Source organism: Penicillium verhagenii, assembly GCF_028828195.1.
Source record: "Penicillium verhagenii strain IBT 33310 chromosome Unknown utg000003l_segment0_segment0, whole genome shotgun sequence".
Lineage (NCBI taxonomy): Eukaryota > Fungi > Ascomycota > Eurotiomycetes > Eurotiales > Aspergillaceae > Penicillium > Penicillium verhagenii.
The window spans coordinates 1,475,687-1,491,772 of NW_026643167.1; the positions used below are offsets into that span (position 1 = coordinate 1,475,687).

Sequence of the window (16,086 nt, forward strand, 5' to 3'; positions counted from 1 at the left end):
GAGTCCGGAGAAATCCATGATAACCTTCTGCCCCGAGAAGAATACTGCCGATCTATACGGTGATTGGTTGATACCGAGGAAAAAAGGCATTCTGACTAGGGAAAAAAAGGAAAATACGAAAATGAGTAAATATGGATTTAGATGATTTTCGTTGAATAAATTCCCAAAAATTCCAAAAAATACCCCTGTAAAATGGGTGAGGGGAAGCTGGTTGGTCCAGAGCCATATAATAAAATGGCGTTGCATCAGTTTTTGGGTACCTGGTCAAGGTATTACCGTGTTCTGGTATTTGATTTCAGTGTATGAGGTTTGTCATTTTTCCTATAAAAATGGAAATAAAAATACATAAAATATATAAAATATATAAAAAAAAGAAATAATAAAAAAGAACTCAAGGGCAAACGCGGGAAGTCCGATCTCTCTCTCTCTATACTAGTACTTATTGAAGTCTTATATGAGTTTCTTTTTTTTCGATTTATCTCTTTTTTCCTTTTTCCTTTTTTTTCTTTTTTTTTTTCTGTCTAGGGGGAAGAGAACTTCTCAGATGTCTTTTTTTCGTTTTCAAAAATTATTTGATTATTTATTTATTTTTTTGGATATATTTCCATGCTGATTATTTGAGCAAAGGCTAAAGATTGATAGTATATTGCAAAGCACAGAATTGTTGGGCACCCAATCCCCTGGTACCGTAGCCCTAAGGCCTCTAGTCAACTCCAATGAGGGTCTCTATTCTCTATGATCCATGGTTCAATGGTATTTTTCCCTTCAATATTTACTTCCGTTATTCAAATCATTCTTCTTATTCTAATCATATCCACAATTTTAATTCCAATTACTTCTTCATCCCTCTTTTTCCCGTTAGTTTTTTTTTTGACGGCTGTCGGATCCTGCAGCATGACTCGCCCGTTGTCGGCGAAACTATAGAATCCACAAAATCCACTCAGATCCATGGTAGGCTATCAGTAGTAGATCATCCGTGTACGGAGTATACGGAGTACGGAGGAGGCGATATTACTCCATGCCAATGATTTGCTACAGAAGCCGGATAGCGGATAAAAACCGCTGAACTTAAAGCCCGCATGACATCCGTGTAGGTCAAGGACGATCAAGTGGACTATATTAGGGCGATTGCGGCGGTGCTCAATTTCATCCCGTCCAATATTTCAGCTATTTCAGGACGTAGAAAAGAAAAGGCCTAACGGTCTGTTTTACCAAAGCGGCCAACAAGAGCGTTGCATCCCAGTTTCGGATCCATACCATGTGATATAACCAAGGGGGCACGGAGCTTCGCCTCGGTCGAGATGAGAGTTGCGAATAAGAAGCCCGAAGTCATGATCTCTCTCATGACTGGGCCAACTTTTTCCCAACCAAATCTGTCAAGTCCAAGTCTAAGTTGGGGGGGGTCAGGGTAGGGTAGAGGGGGGCAAAGGTAATAATCGGGGTAGCAGCAGGAGAGCAAATCCCTAGATTGGATTTGAGCAACGATGGATCTGTGAAGGATATGCCGATCTCCCTGATTTTGATCTCTGCATTTACTTTTTTTTTTTTCTCTCGCTAGGGATTTTGATTTGGTAGGGGTGGAAGTCTTTTTATTTGGCTTTTTTATTTGGTTTCCTTTTGTTCTGGCTGGTTAGGATTCTGAGATGCATCAGAACATGAACACGATTAATGGACAAATAGGTCCCAAGGGCAAATGAGGAGCAGCATGGATCCTCTCCATCTGGGCAAATCCCCCACGTCCATTCGCTTGTGTACAATACGGACTCGATACAAGGGCCGAACTTGGTGGCTGAGGCTGGCCCTATCACAGGGCAGAGATGGCCTCTCGGCGAAGAAGAGGGGGAACTCCCCAATGATGCGATCGTGCCTTTTTAGCGCTAACTCCCTCAGCCCTCGTTTTCTTTTTTCTCCACTCTCCACCCATGCGCGACCCACAGCGGTCCTCTCCGGGCCGGGAACCTTCAGTAAAGAATGACAAGGGCGGGAGAGGGATCAGTCTGATCATCTAACAGCTTTTTGCACGGATCTTCGCCGGGAGGTATCCCACGGGCACAGTGGAACATTTCAAGCGAAAAACAAAGAGTCGAAGGGAAAATAAACATTGAAAACGGAGATGATTACGCGAGCCGAGAAGCGAGAAACCAGAAGAGCAAAGTGTCCAAATGGTGTATATCCGGTTGGCCATATTGATCGGGATTTTTGGATTGCGGTCTGGGTCGCATATGATTACGAGAGACTATACGGGAGTAACTTGTCCCCCGCTTGGGAAATAAAGGGGGAAAAAATACAGGTCAACTGGTATTAAAATATAAAACAAGAATAGAAAACAAAAAGAAACAAGGACAATGTAGAATTGGACTAGAAATTTCAATATCTCCAATCCCATTGCCATTGAAAACAGAATACAAAAAATCAATGACAAATTACTTGACGCGTATTGTTTGGTCAATTAAGCGTTCGTTAACGAGAGATTCTGATTGGTCCATTCGAACATTCTCGCTCGGTTTATTTTGTTTCTTTTTCTTTCTTGGCTATGACTTTTAACCAGTCATATCCTTTTCTGACTGGAAAATACCTTGTATTCTTTTTTCTCCATTTTTGCTTTTGATTCCTCATTTTCTTTCTATATGGGCTGACGCCATCAATTGCGGAAATGGAAAACGAAATCGTCCCTTGACGGCTTTTGGCAGCATATTCACTGATTTCGGAGCAGAAGAAGAAATGAGTCTAGGGCCAGGCGGAATTGAAATCCCCTAATATATTCTATAGTTGGGCAGCTTGGCTATGATTGCCTAGAATGATGTCAACTCTATCTTACGGTACTTTTTTTTTTTTTCGCTTCCCGCTTCCAAGGTTTACTATACATGTATCTGGCCATCATGCGCGATAAGGAGGGGGACCGAGTTGAGAAAAAAAAAGCAATTCACCGTTAGACTCAGGAACAGACCGGTCGGGGAACACAAGGTCGGGAATGCATGGGACAAGGATTAGAGCAGGGTTGATGGTTGGGTCGAGTCAGGTACGAAGATCTCGACCTGATTGTGAATGGAGGAAGTACTCCGTACCTAGGGAGTACATGATCTGGAGGTCACGTATGCCCTTAGCTACGTTGTGAAATCTTAGTAAATCTTAGTAAATGAAAATCCCAACTGCTAGACCCTCTTCAACACGGGAACTCCCCTCGTTAGAGTCAACATTGAACTAAACATTGAAATCTACCCACAATTTCGGCCGAGCAAACAATTCCATGTCGATCGCAGCTTTGCCCTAAAAGTTATTCCGATGAACTACTTTGGTGGAGTCTAACCGATGAGCCCTAACATGCTAGGGACCCATGACATAATTGACATCTTCTCGAGGTCATGCACATGTACTTGGTATGCTTTTGTTTTGTTTTTTTAATCCTTACTTTACACTCCGGGGAAAGATTGCAGACCCGCCTAATGCAATGCAATGCAACGGGGACCGATGGATCCTCCACGAGAATGAGTCCACATACCCGGCATCGGTTCTATAACAGTCACCTGATGGAAAAAAAAAAAAAAACTAGAACAGGAAATAATGATTATCTATCTTATGTTTTCTTTTTCTCAAGGATTATGTAGTTCTTACCAGAGAGGGGAAAGGGTAAGCCAATCTCACTAGTTTCCGTGTACAAAACTAGGTCAAATCCTGCCGATCTTGCATCTATGGCCCAGATCGTGAACAGCTCCCAGTGTGGTCTGGGCTGTGTGTAATCGAGATCGGCGATTTGCACGATAACTCCACTTTGAAAGTCATCTCCAAAATGTGATCAAGCTATATACCCTTATTGGTACATTCAAATGACCTGCCCATACACCTGTTGTGCTACCTGAATTCTCGTACTCCGACAGTCACCGGGTCTCGACAGGGAATGAAATTTGATCTGATAAAAAAAACCACTATGAGAACACATCGTCAATCCAACCAAGCATTCACCGCTTGTTTGAACTTTGGAATTTTCCAGGGTTATTTAGTAGACTGTTTACATTTGTAAATTCCTAGCTGGTTTTTTATTCGATTTTATTTTATTTTTTATAATACTTTTTTCAGTCATGTTCAAATGCAGGTCAATCCGCGAACGTGGGAACGTGAGCTTTGCGCAGATCCTGATTCCTGAGACCTAATTGCGCACGTTCAAGTTTTTTCTCGTACTTTTGACGAATCCAAAATTTGGTTCTCCAGAATGTTTGAATACCAGTAAACTATACTAGTTAAATATGAGGGTCCACGGTTCCAATTGACATATCATTTTTGCTTTGTCCCCTAATTTTCTGAACCTATCGGATCCCTAACTTCCTGGCTTATTTACCCGGGAGCTTGCGGGTGTACGCATCCTCCGAATTGAGCAGCTTAGTCCATGATCACCGTTGCCGAATTAGCACGCGGAAAGTGTGGAGGATTAAGGCGAAGGTCAGTGCACAAAGGCCCTTTCAAAGATTTTTGGAGTATTTCATCTTGAAACATTTCATGTTGACATGAAGACAAGAAAAAAATTTAAATCTTAACTTCCAAGGTTCTGCAAATGTATGTAATTGTTCAACCGGGTCGAAGCTATCAACTCCCCCGGAGCTTTGACCTGAAGCTGACCTGTAGCTGACCTGAAAAGCTGACATCTGGACCTGGGGACTCGTGGCAATCTGTGGATCGGCAAAATGGGAAACCGGGGTTTGGTCAATGGGGAGTTCAAATGTTGCCAATGTTCATGCTAGCAAGGATGTTTGTGCAGGACGGCACGGGGACTTGCCATTACTAGTCCATCTGGCTCCGTAACCTTGGAACTTCTCTCCCTTACCGATAAGGGAGTATATACCGGTGGCATCATTGGCTGTAAGCGAGAATAATAAAATTCCAATGCAGGTCGCATATTGGTTCCCTGAAGGGGAATTGTGGCTTGGTTTTCGATATTAAAGAGAAAAAAAATCTGAACACAAACCAGAAAAGGGAAAGAGAGAGCAAAAAAAAAGAAACAAAAAGCACACTATTCATCGTCATTTTTGAATTTGTTGGCTTTTGTTGCTGAACGAGGCGCCGCCATTGGGGATGTGTAGGGTGAAAACAACCATTTCAATCTAAATTTATGCAGTGAATGGTTTGGTTGACGATGCAAAGACCTTGAATCTAGAACTTTTGGGTTGTATTTTTTTTTCTGGGCTGACACTCATGAGAAACAAAGAACTTCTTCCCCACCCCCCTCCACTTTTCCCAAGAATCAATGGGTAATCATAACAATATGGACCGGTCGCTTGAAAGGCCAGACAAAATAACAAAAAAAAAAAAAGAAAATGCATAAACATTGAGACATGACTGCCAAGACCGTCAACAAGACGCCATAGCTTTTACCTCGTGCGCGCCCCTGAACCCTTGGACTTTGAACAAGACGCCCTCGTGGGTTCAGGTCACGCTACGAGGTACCAGGGGATGGGATTGAAAATCACAATAAGCAAGTGCATGCATGCATGTTCACTCACAGCCCAGAAATCAATCTCCACTCTCAAAAGCCTTAACAAAACTCTTCGAGCTCTTATTCGACGGGCCTCGGCTGTCCGTGCGAGAGCGATTCTCGCGATCCAACCACACTTGGGTTCCGTGGCGTCTTACAGGGAAGATGGCTGCAGTCCAGAAGCCCCGTACCTGTCATCATGGAAGATACAAGGCTAAGGTATTTTCTGGCACAGCCCAATCTGCCACCTTCCACCAGCATGTTTTGGACCGAACTCGTCGCCTCACTCAGTGGGCTGTGATGATCGAGTATTGGATTAAAATCCATTACCGCTTAACAATAGACACTAAAAAGCCACCGTCGTCAGTATTTTGCCCCCAATTGTCTCACTTTGCACGGCTGGTTGAGAACGCCCAAAAAGGAAAAAAAAAAAGAACAAAGTACGCACCAATATCCTCGTCACCCAACTCGTGCGAAAGACCAACACGCTGAGGCTGGTGCTTAACAGAGCGACCATACACAATGGCATGCTTGAATTGATCCTTGATCGTGCGGTGAATTTGGTTACACTAAATCCCCAATTGTTAGTTAAAAAAAAATCACAACCAAATTATGAAGTTCCAAGGTCCCTTACGAAGTCTTCCACCGTGCAGGAGCCGGAACGAAGGACAACGGGTGCTGAGTAGTCAGGAGCCCTGCCCTTGGGCTTGGTGTAAATTCTGCGCAAGTTGAGCTTCTCCCACATCATCTCCAACAATTCGTCGACGTTCCAGCCGTGCTCGGAACTGATGGGGACAGCGTTCGGAATTCGGTACAGAAGATCCAATTCCTCAATAGAGATGGCATCAATCTTGTTGAGCGCATAGACAACGGGAATGTAGCTTCGGCTCTTGGCTTCCAGAACATCAATCAGATCGTCAATAGTCGCGTCGCATCGAATAGCGATATCGGCAGAAGTGATCTTGTACTCGCTCATGACGGCTTTGATTTCCTATTTTAAGGTGTGAGTGACTGCTGTTGTGAAATGCCGATTTAATCAGCTCAGAAGACTCACCTCGGGGGTAATGTTCGTCAAGGGAACAGTGCTGGTGATTGCGATACCACCCTTCTCCTTCTTCTTGAAGTTGATGTTGGGGGGAGACTTGTTGATCCGGATACCGAAGCCCTCCAATTCATTCTCGATAACCCGCTTGTCGACCAATGGCTTGTTCACATCGAGAACAATGAAGATGAGATGGCAAGTCTTGGCCACGGCAATGACTTGACGACCACGACCCTTGCCGTCTTTGGCACCTTGAATAATTCCGGGAAGATCGAGAATCTGAATTTTGGCACCGTTGTACATAACCTGTCCGGGAACGGTCGTGAGGGTCGTGAACTCGTAAGCGGCAGCTGTGAAGCGAGTCAATGTCTGCGACTTGGATTTGGAGAGATGAAGCTTTGTTCAAACACACCTTCAGAGTGCTGGCCAGTAAGTCTGCTCATCAGAGTACTCTTTCCGACGGAGGGGAAACCAATGAAACCACTGCATGATAGATATGAGCAACCGATCCAATCTTGCGCCTGTACAGTTCTTCGTTCGCGATATACTTACACACTAGCAACACCAGTGCGAGCAACATCGAAACCGGCTAGAAAAATCCACATTAGCGATTTGATCTACATAGAATGTCTCAATGATGCAACTTACCACCACCGCCACCACCTCCACTGGTAGGGGTCAAAAGCTCTCGCTTCAGCTTAGCAAGCTTGGCCTTCAATTGTCCTGCACTGATTGTCAACCCTGTCCATTGTCGAGATCTACCTTCGCTCGTTCGTTTACTCGGTGTATCGTACCCAAGTGATAAGAGGTGTTCTTGTTCTTCTGGGTCCGAGCCATCTCGGACTCGACCTCCTTAATCTATACCAGTAACAATCCTGTCAGCATTGTCTTGTGCGCATTTTGAAGATATTCGAGTCCCGCACTAACCTTGTCAATTGTGGTCGACATTTTGGCGGTTGTATTTCACAGCAGGCACAGGGCAAAAAAAAAAAAAGTATCTGATCCTGGTTTATACCGCACAGGTTGGCTCTCTCTTCGGAGTAGTTTCCCTCTGCGAAAAAGCGACTCGTAAGTTGTGGCGAACAAAGTGCACCAAGGGTTGCGGAGACCACAATCTTTGAATTTTAGTCAGGGCGGGGTGCAGGCCTGAGGCAGTAAAGTGGGAAATTATGTCATATACTGCCTGAAACTTCGGGCTATAAACGGACCTTCCTGCCTCAGGCTGTTATCGCTTATCGAAAGCAGGAACCAAAAATTGTGGCAAGTACTGAATGAGTGGCTTTGTTCCAAATAGTGTTCAAGCTCGTCATTCAAAGGTTTTGTTTCTCAATTTCAGACTAATTCATTCCTTTTTTGTCTTCCAAACATCCATCATTCTCTCTCATACTCCAGCACAGCGAAGAAAAGAGAATTCCTAGTACTTAAAGCGGGAGTCCCGGCTTCGATCTCAAGCTCCGATAACGGTTTCCCTCCTTGGCCCTTTTCAAGAAATCACATCAAACACTGCAAATTGCCTTTGAAGGCTTTCGCCTGTATCATGCCGTTCCTCAACAATGGGTCTGAGACCCCATCTGACTCTGACAAAAGCTTAAATGAATTTGAAAAGCTCGTGCATGATCTTAGCGTGGCTTTGGGTCCAAGCTCCGGTCTCGACTCGGATGATGTCGACCCCAAGAATATTGAAATGCTCATGTCAAAATACATCTCCAACTCAGAAGAATGGGGAAATTGTGCCCTGGGAGACCCCAGCAGATCTTACACACGAAATTTGATTGATGAAGGGAATGGCAAAAGCAACCTAGTGAGTTCTATATGTATTCATATATTAATGCATAAACGCCATGCATGAGCCTATCTCACATGTGTGCCACACAAGCTTACTAATACTATTATCTAGCTGATTCTCGTCTGGAGTCCAGGAAAGGGCAGCGCGATACATGATCATGCCAATGCACACTGCGTCATGAAGGTATGTCATGCGGTCGTTGCTGGGCCATGCCAGAAGCTCTCGGCTGACTGTTTGGCAGATTCTCAAAGGAACGCTGAAGGAGACACTTTACTCCTGGCCTGATCAAGAAAAGATAAAGCATGGAGAGTCGGCCCCTCCTCAGATTACTCGAAAAACTACATTCGGAGAAAATGAGGTCACATACATGTCCGACAAGGTGTGTTGCCTTTGCACTGAGTGAAACATTTCCAAACACATGTAAACAATGCTAATTTGATTCAAGCTTGGCCTGCATAGAATATCGAATCCGGACCCAAACAACTTTGCTATCTCGCTACATCGTGAGTTTTTTCCACTGTTATTGTTCTTGAAACAATCGAATGTCCTCTCATCCACCGTCTAGTTTACACACCACCCAACGCAGCTAGGGATGGCTTTTGTCTCTATGACGAGAAAACTGGCAAAGCGAAACACATTAAACAGGCACATTTTTACTCTGTTCGCGGGAAGCGTCTTGACTATGGACAGTAACAAATATATGCTCTCTTTGATCCAGTGACCTGGGGGTTCCACCCCATCTTCACAGTGCGATAGGGGCTTTGTAACTTTAGGCGTGTTGTCTCTCTTTATATTTTTACGATTCAATGACACTCTACTTTTATCATATCCACTACAAAATCCGATGAGCTTTTTCAGGGTCCACTCCAGGGCTTCAACGGTTGGATGGCCTTCAAACCCAGGGGCCTAGGGACCGCGGGCAGAGGCGCAGCAATATGCAGGTACAGTGCCACAGGTGAGGACAACATTGAAACTTTGAATTACCAACCTCTGTTGGAAGGCCTTTGCAAATACGTAAGATATTCATATGGAGTATTGTTTATATCATAAAACATGTGCTTGATTAACCAGTAATCTATACTAACTCTAGTCTATAGAGCCCAAGCTATGCCAAAAAGAAGATGCTATATATGCAAATGCAAAATCGTAAACCAAACACCCCAAAATATTACAAAATAACCCATCAATATGATACACTGGCTTTAAGTATCAGTGTTCTTGCAAGTGAAGCTGTAGCTGCTGGTGTCATCATGGATGGCAGTACCAGAAGCGTACAGACCCAGCACGCAAAGGGCAAGACCAAAGAGGGCAATGGCCACGTTCAGCACGAACAGGGCAATCTTCCGCTTTGAGGAGAACCAAGCACCCTTGTTCAAGTGCAGCCAGTAGATACCGCTAAGACCGTAGCTGAACCAACTAGCAAACAGGGCACTGATCAAGCTGTTCAAGTCACTGAAGACAGGAATAGCCTCGGCAATGATCCAAGCAACAACCCAGCAAGACACGCCGAGAGCAACCCAGATTCCAATGGACTTCCAGCTGCGCTGGTGAATGAGATCAGACTTGGCGCAGAGACGGAAGTAGATGTACTTCAAGCCGATGTGACCGTTCACGACTCCCGCGCCGACAATAGTAGGGATGGCAATACCGTAGGCGACCTTCTTCATAAGGGGACCGGCAGCGCTAAGAGCAGGCGAGGGCACCTCGCTACCGACGTAGTAGTAGATAACGACACCAGCAGTGAGGTAGAGGGAGATTTCGAAGCCCTGCAGCATGAAGAGGGACTTCTTGAAGTCCTGGGGGGTCTCCATCTCGGCGATCAGGCCGAAGAAGGCGACGTGGGCGCAGTAGGCGAAGACGATGTTGGAGACGGCCTGGAAGGCAGTGTAGAGGGATTGTTCGGTGGTAGCTTCAACGATGCGGTCGGGGGTGGCCTCGACACCGACGGAGATCATGGTGATCATTACGGCGCTGAAAATGCTGATGAAGGATGCGAAGGAGATCCAGGTCATGCCCTTCATGGTACGGGGGATGGAGAGCACGAGGGAGATCAGCATGCCGACGAGCGCGAAGACGATCGAGCACGTGCCGTGGTTGGTGATGGTGTTCATCATGACGCGGAAGGTGAGGATGTGACTGCCCATGACGAAGATGCAGAACAGGAACTGGCCTCCGCCGAAGAGCTCGCGGCCGAATCGGCCCAGGAGAATCTCGCCGGCGTCTCCCAGGTTCTGGATGTGGGGGTAGCGCTCACGCATGAGACCAATGTTGTATCCGGTGTAGGTGGCAAGGAGACCAAGGCCGACAATAAGGATGACACCACTATCAAGAGTAGATATGTTAGTCGATGGTTCTTATATCCCAAGTTTGCAATTCCATGTTTCATCAAGGAAAGATAAGAGTACTCACGGGACCAATCCAAGAGTAGCCACGGCATTGGGCAGTGACAGGACACCGAGCGAGACAGACTCGCAAATCATGAGCAGACCACATTGCCTATAGAACAGTCCCAAATCAGCAAATCTTCTTCACATCAAACCCCTTCGAAGTATATAAAGAGCAATAAACATACCACCACTTCAAAGTCTTATACTTGATTTCAGCATACTCCTCATCACCAAAGGCATCCGAGACCTCGCCATGCTTCATGGCATGGACATCATCCTCCAGGTCCTGCTGATACTTGTGCTCCTCGCCAATCTTGTCATTGTGATAAGCCGGAGGCTGCTGGGTGTTGACGGACTCCATGTTGAACAGAGTAAAGATATGCACAGATTCCGGGGTGTTGTCAACAAGACCAGGGGGGATATGGGGAAGAAGTAGAGAATCCCACGCGCGGTAGGCATTTCATTAATAAAACAAACGGGTTAGAGTTTGTCTACCCCAATCTCCGCGTTGCCGATTTTGCCCCGTTGGAGGCAAAACTGCGTTCGGAAGGCCATCGAAGACCCACCGAACGTTCTCCTTCTCATGGTTGGCTGCGTGGACTGTCAACCGGGCCGAGAATCGGTTGGGTGACCAATCAGCGTCACGGGATCGATCAACTTTGACTAATAAAGTTTTCTGCACGTAAATTGACTCTAACGCTGTTACGGTTCCTTTCTAGTAACCACAAAGCATGTAAGGTACACACCAATCTCAATCTGATCTATACGGGGTAAATATCATTTATGCTTTGGATGATGGTAGAGGCAAATGTTTCATTTTCATCCTTGGAAAAGATTGCGAAAAGAATGTTCTTTTCCAAGTTTGGTCTCCACTGTTAGAGTTTTTTTTTTATTTTTTCCGTTCTCTCCAAGGTTTTCCCCTCTCATATCTCCGGTGTGGCTCGATGTGGCTCGGACGGATGCCGTTGAAACATTTTGAGTTGTTCCGGGTCGGCTCTATATTCTTCCTGACCTTGACTCCGGACTTGGACTGATTCACCCCGAGATTTCCCAGAGATTCCCAGAGATCTTAAAAGATCCGTTCTTCTGCGTAAGATCCGTCCTTGGCATCAACATTTTCCCCATCGTATGAGCTTCAGCACATTGGTCATTATTGCCGTTCAACTGAAACATTGGAAGCTCAAAAAAAAAAATTTCCAATAAAAAAAAATTGGTTAACTACATATGTAACATTCCAATCCTACGATTCAATCCCCATCAGCAAGTTTGCAAACACGAGTTATGCAGATCATGCAGTTGCCTTGGCGTGGCTGACATTTACTCTGTGGCTGGTCAGGATCGACAGCTATTTCTCTCACCGGCTCACCCGAGATCTTAGGTCAACACATTAGGTATGCCACAAGATAAGCATCTTTCTTTATTTCCCCTTCGTACTCTTCTATTGGTCTTCGCTTCGGGAGCCTGATCGGTTTTCGAGCTTTCTTAAGCTTACCAAAAGGTGGCGAACCCACTCGCATTTTGCCCTGCCGGAATAGGAAGGTCAATAGTCACAACGGTCTGGCGGCTCCGGATGGCCTTGGCAAATTCGGGCAGAACACAACAATTACTAATTCCGGGAGTTCAGCACATGACCATCTGCCATTCAAATGTTGAGGTCTAGATTGTCCAAATGTCAGGTGTCAAAAGGGCACTTCGAACCAGGGTTACTATGAGTATCCAATGCTTATTCATCAAATCCTCAAATATCGAAAGTTCATTCTTCAGAATAGCTGATGCAGTATGCAAGTGCAATGTACAAGGTGCAATGTGAACGCGAGTCAAACTGAATATCTGTGGCACAACAAAACGAATTCCAAAGCCCCGGTACAGTAGATGCTCATCAAGATTAGTAACGTATCGGGCATGCATATCCAAACTTAGAATCAATAAAAAAGACATCGCAAAATTTAGACCAATGGGAAATGGGGAAAATCAAGATGACAAACTGTATGCCTCGGTCCCCCAAGTACAGCTTTTAGAAACCATAATATGGCGGTCACTTCCTCCCCGTACAGTACTAGAACAACTAAGACTCCGGTTCACGAGGCATAGAGAGTTTTCTAAACCAATGATCCGGATCCTCCTGGGCTTCGGATTGTCGACGTCGGAGCTCTTCGAGCTGCATCAGGGGATTCTGTAGATCGCCATAATAAGTACGTTGCGCGGAGGAGGTGAGAGAATGCATCAACCGTGACACCCACCCAGTCCTCCTGGCTCGGAACCCCCTCTGCAGTTGGGAGGGTGGATGCATCATTGTCGTCACTCTGTAGACCTCGGACACGATGGATGGGCGCCGGGGTCACGGGGAGACTGGGCCGTTCGATCTCCGTGGGGAAATCAGTGAGCTTCATGCTTAGTCGGTGGCCAGCGGATGTGCCGGTTGTCGTGGCTGTGGAGGATGACGAGAAGTTGCTTGTACTCAGACTGGTGCTTCTGCTATGGCTCGAGCTTGCCTGCACGGAACCAGATATTACCTGGGTTTTTCCACGGCGATATTGTTGAAGTGAACCCATGTACCGCTGAATCTCTGGATCTTCGTCCCAGGCATTTAAGCGGGAATATTGCTCGTAGGTTTCTGCGGAAGGTTCGTATGGTGCTTGGATTGGGAAAATCTGAGGTTCGGCCTGAGGGGATTCAATGGGTAAAGAGTCGACCTGTTGCGGGAGCATGGGAATTTCTGGGGAAGGAGTACGAGGGACGACTGCCGCCTCCTCTGTAAAGACTCTGGTGGGTCTGGGTGCATTATTTTCCCAAGGGAAGATCTTTGTAACCCTTTCGGGCTCGGGTTTGGATTCGGGAACTTGGTAGTACATGTTTTTGGGGGCTTCGGGATACGATGGAGGTGGTTGGAAGAGGGCGGTGTCCTCGGACATGGTGTATGTCTTCTGCTCCAAGCTAATACCTTCCGGTCTAGTATTAAGCGGTGGCGGCTCGCTATTTTGTGTAAGCTGATTGTCATAAATAGATTAGTTGTCGAGTAGAAGCCAAGCCTTACCGGGAGGCATCCCATTCTGCCTTTGGTGCCTGGAAATGTGTCACTTCTGGTTCAGGCGAAGGGGCTCGGTGCCAATGCTCCACAGCCGGTGGGGGTGCAACGGGTTGCGGGTGATGTATGTGAGCCTCGGTCTGGTCGGACTGTTGGTGATGCTGGTGGTTGTGGTGGGGGTGCTGCTGCTGATGGTCGTGTTGTTGTTGTTGTTGTTGATGCTGATGATCGTGCTGCTGCTGCTGGTGAAGATGATGATGCCCATGATGCTGATCTTGCTGGTGATGATGCTGGTTGTCATGGCCATAGTGCATATACTGACCTTCTGGTTGTGCTTCATGGGATACATGGTGTTCATGAATCACAGGTGCAGGAGCATAGTGAACGGGCGGTATAAAGGTCGAATATTGTTCTTCTCCACGAACGTACTGTGGGACAGCACTCAAAACTGGTATATGGGACGAAAATGTATCCCGGTCCACGGCATGATGATCGTGTTGCGGTGGTACATAATGCGCTTCTCGAGACTCTAATGATACGAGAGCAGGCACATATTCACTCGAATGGCCTTCTTCGTGGTGATCACTAACCGACTGGTCCTCAGCATGATGAAAATGCTGGTGCCCCAATGAGGATTCGGGAAGACTTTGAAGTGACTCTGGTCGGTCTGTAGGATGAGCTGCCGGGAGAACGATTTCTTGTTGCGAGTAGGAGACCTGAATTCACTGTTAGTTGAACCCTCCCACTCCATCCGAGGCGCAATACTCACAAATGGCGCGTGATAATGTCTATCATAGACCGACCACCATTTGTTCAATAGCTGGTTATACGGTGACTCCAGCGGAACTACCTGCCTAGGCAAGTTCCACGGCTTTTGAGAACCAATGAAGTGAATGAGGCTGATGGTACTCTGGAAATGCTTGTATGCAGGAATGTACTGATAGTTCGCACTAGGCGTGCAGTTATACGTGAAGCTCAGTTTATGCCAATCCTGGAAGTGCATGTTCAACAATCCCTGGTCAGCTCCATCAAAGCTAATGCCCCGCTCAGCCAGCGCCTTCAGGGTATAATAGTCCTGCATATTAGGGCGGAGAACCATGAGCCCACTATTGAAACAATCTGGCCAGCCTACGTCGGGTGCAGCGGCAAAGTTCACGTCTAGTGAGAATAGCTCGTCTGGTGCGCGGAGAGCGATGACATCACAATCAATATAGACGATTCGTTTGTATTGTGTCAAGCGCCAGAGTTCAATTTTTGTGAAGGTCGCAATCAAATCCGGTCGGTCCATCAGCCATAAGTTTGCGGGGGTGCCATTCACGATCGAATTGACTGGGATGAGCTCGTCGTAGACCGTCTAGGGCACACGCCTATGTTAATTGGAGTCAGATGGAGATGATAATATGAAAAATAACATACCCGAAGTTCATTAACCGTCTCTGACCGGAGTGTATTCGGTGTAAACAGCGCAACCAGCTTAGCTGTCGTGCCATTGTCACGCAAGGAATGCGCAAGTACCATAGCACCTATAAATGAAGCTCTGGTCAGAATAGATAGTTTTTCAAGATGAAAGATCATGTCAGTCTCTTACCTGGGAGATAATTGTCGCTTAGCAGGAGCTACGGAAACAAAATCAGCTTCATTTGTTCTTTTTCTTCTTTTCTTCTTTTCTTCTTTTCTTCTTTTCTTCTTTTCTTCTTTTCTTCTTTTCTTTCAACAGATCAGACAAAACGGGGGACGTTCGGCTTCACTAACCGTGCAATAAACGTTCCTCTGTTCGGAAGCCATGACGACCCAAGCTTGCCTCAAAGCGACCCGACGCTTTGGGCAGTAGGTACAGTTGCAAGGCGCGCAATTGAGAGAGATCAAAACCACCGGAAAGCAGCGTTATTATTTATCCACGGTAGACTTGTTACTGTCACCAATAACGGTTTGGACTGGCCCCGCTGCTCAACAAGCAAGCGGGCCACAAAAGAGCTTGTGGTACCTGACCCGGACGCAGGTTCGAGGAAAACGAAAACGACTTGCTCTCACGAGAGCTGCAGCATTCTGGCCGGTAAAGTCGTGCGATGTGACTACCAGTCAATGTGGCAATCCAGTAAACCAGAGCTTTTCTCAAAAGCTCAAAAACTTCAAAACAGTGAAAGTTGTGGAGAATAAAAAGAGGGGAAGTGAACAACTAGGAAGCTAATCGAGGGGAAAGGTTTGGGGAAAATCCACTGCTGACACGGATGATCCGAGCTTTAGCACCCGCGTTCAGAGCTCCACCTTCCAAGTTTAGGGGAGATTTGGAACACGAGACTTCCAAGGAAATAGCACTTGAGAAAAGATGGACATATCAACTACATTGGAAAGAGATTGTATTCAATGCTTATAGTAGAATTT

The 16,086-nt window shown here is 46.1% G+C and overlaps 4 protein-coding genes across 4 annotated transcripts; 1 reads left to right on the plus strand and 3 right to left on the minus strand.

The window, feature by feature from the left end:
• Positions 1–5,790: 5,790 nt before the first annotated feature.
• Positions 5,791–7,454, minus strand: N7466_001950 (GTP-binding protein RBG1; the record flags this gene model as incomplete). Its single annotated transcript, XM_057161348.1, has 9 exons — positions 5,791–5,810; positions 5,913–6,033; positions 6,099–6,455; positions 6,519–6,856; positions 6,919–6,989; positions 7,059–7,095; positions 7,155–7,229; positions 7,301–7,364; positions 7,434–7,454. The coding sequence occupies 9 exons, from the start codon at positions 7,452–7,454 to the stop codon at positions 5,791–5,793; spliced, it is 1,104 nt and encodes a 367-aa protein (XP_057024633.1).
• Positions 7,455–8,043: 589 nt separating this feature from the next.
• N7466_001951 (putative cysteine dioxygenase Cdo1) lies at positions 8,044–8,985 on the plus strand (the record flags this gene model as incomplete). The annotated part of the gene is made up of 5 exons (XM_057161349.1): positions 8,044–8,307; positions 8,404–8,475; positions 8,534–8,671; positions 8,738–8,795; positions 8,858–8,985. 5 exons carry the CDS (start codon positions 8,044–8,046, stop codon positions 8,983–8,985), a joined length of 660 nt encoding a protein of 219 aa, XP_057024634.1.
• Positions 8,986–9,494: 509 nt separating this feature from the next.
• Positions 9,495–11,040, minus strand: N7466_001952 (uncharacterized protein; the record flags this gene model as incomplete). The annotated part of the gene is made up of 3 exons (XM_057161350.1): positions 9,495–10,614; positions 10,702–10,788; positions 10,865–11,040. 3 exons carry the CDS (start codon positions 11,038–11,040, stop codon positions 9,495–9,497), a joined length of 1,383 nt encoding a protein of 460 aa, XP_057024635.1.
• Positions 11,041–12,778: 1,738 nt separating this feature from the next.
• Positions 12,779–15,489, minus strand: N7466_001953 (uncharacterized protein; the record flags this gene model as incomplete). The annotated part of the gene is made up of 6 exons (XM_057161351.1): positions 12,779–13,652; positions 13,714–14,420; positions 14,474–15,058; positions 15,121–15,227; positions 15,293–15,320; positions 15,457–15,489. 6 exons carry the CDS (start codon positions 15,487–15,489, stop codon positions 12,779–12,781), a joined length of 2,334 nt encoding a protein of 777 aa, XP_057024636.1.
• Positions 15,490–16,086: the final 597 nt, after the last annotated feature.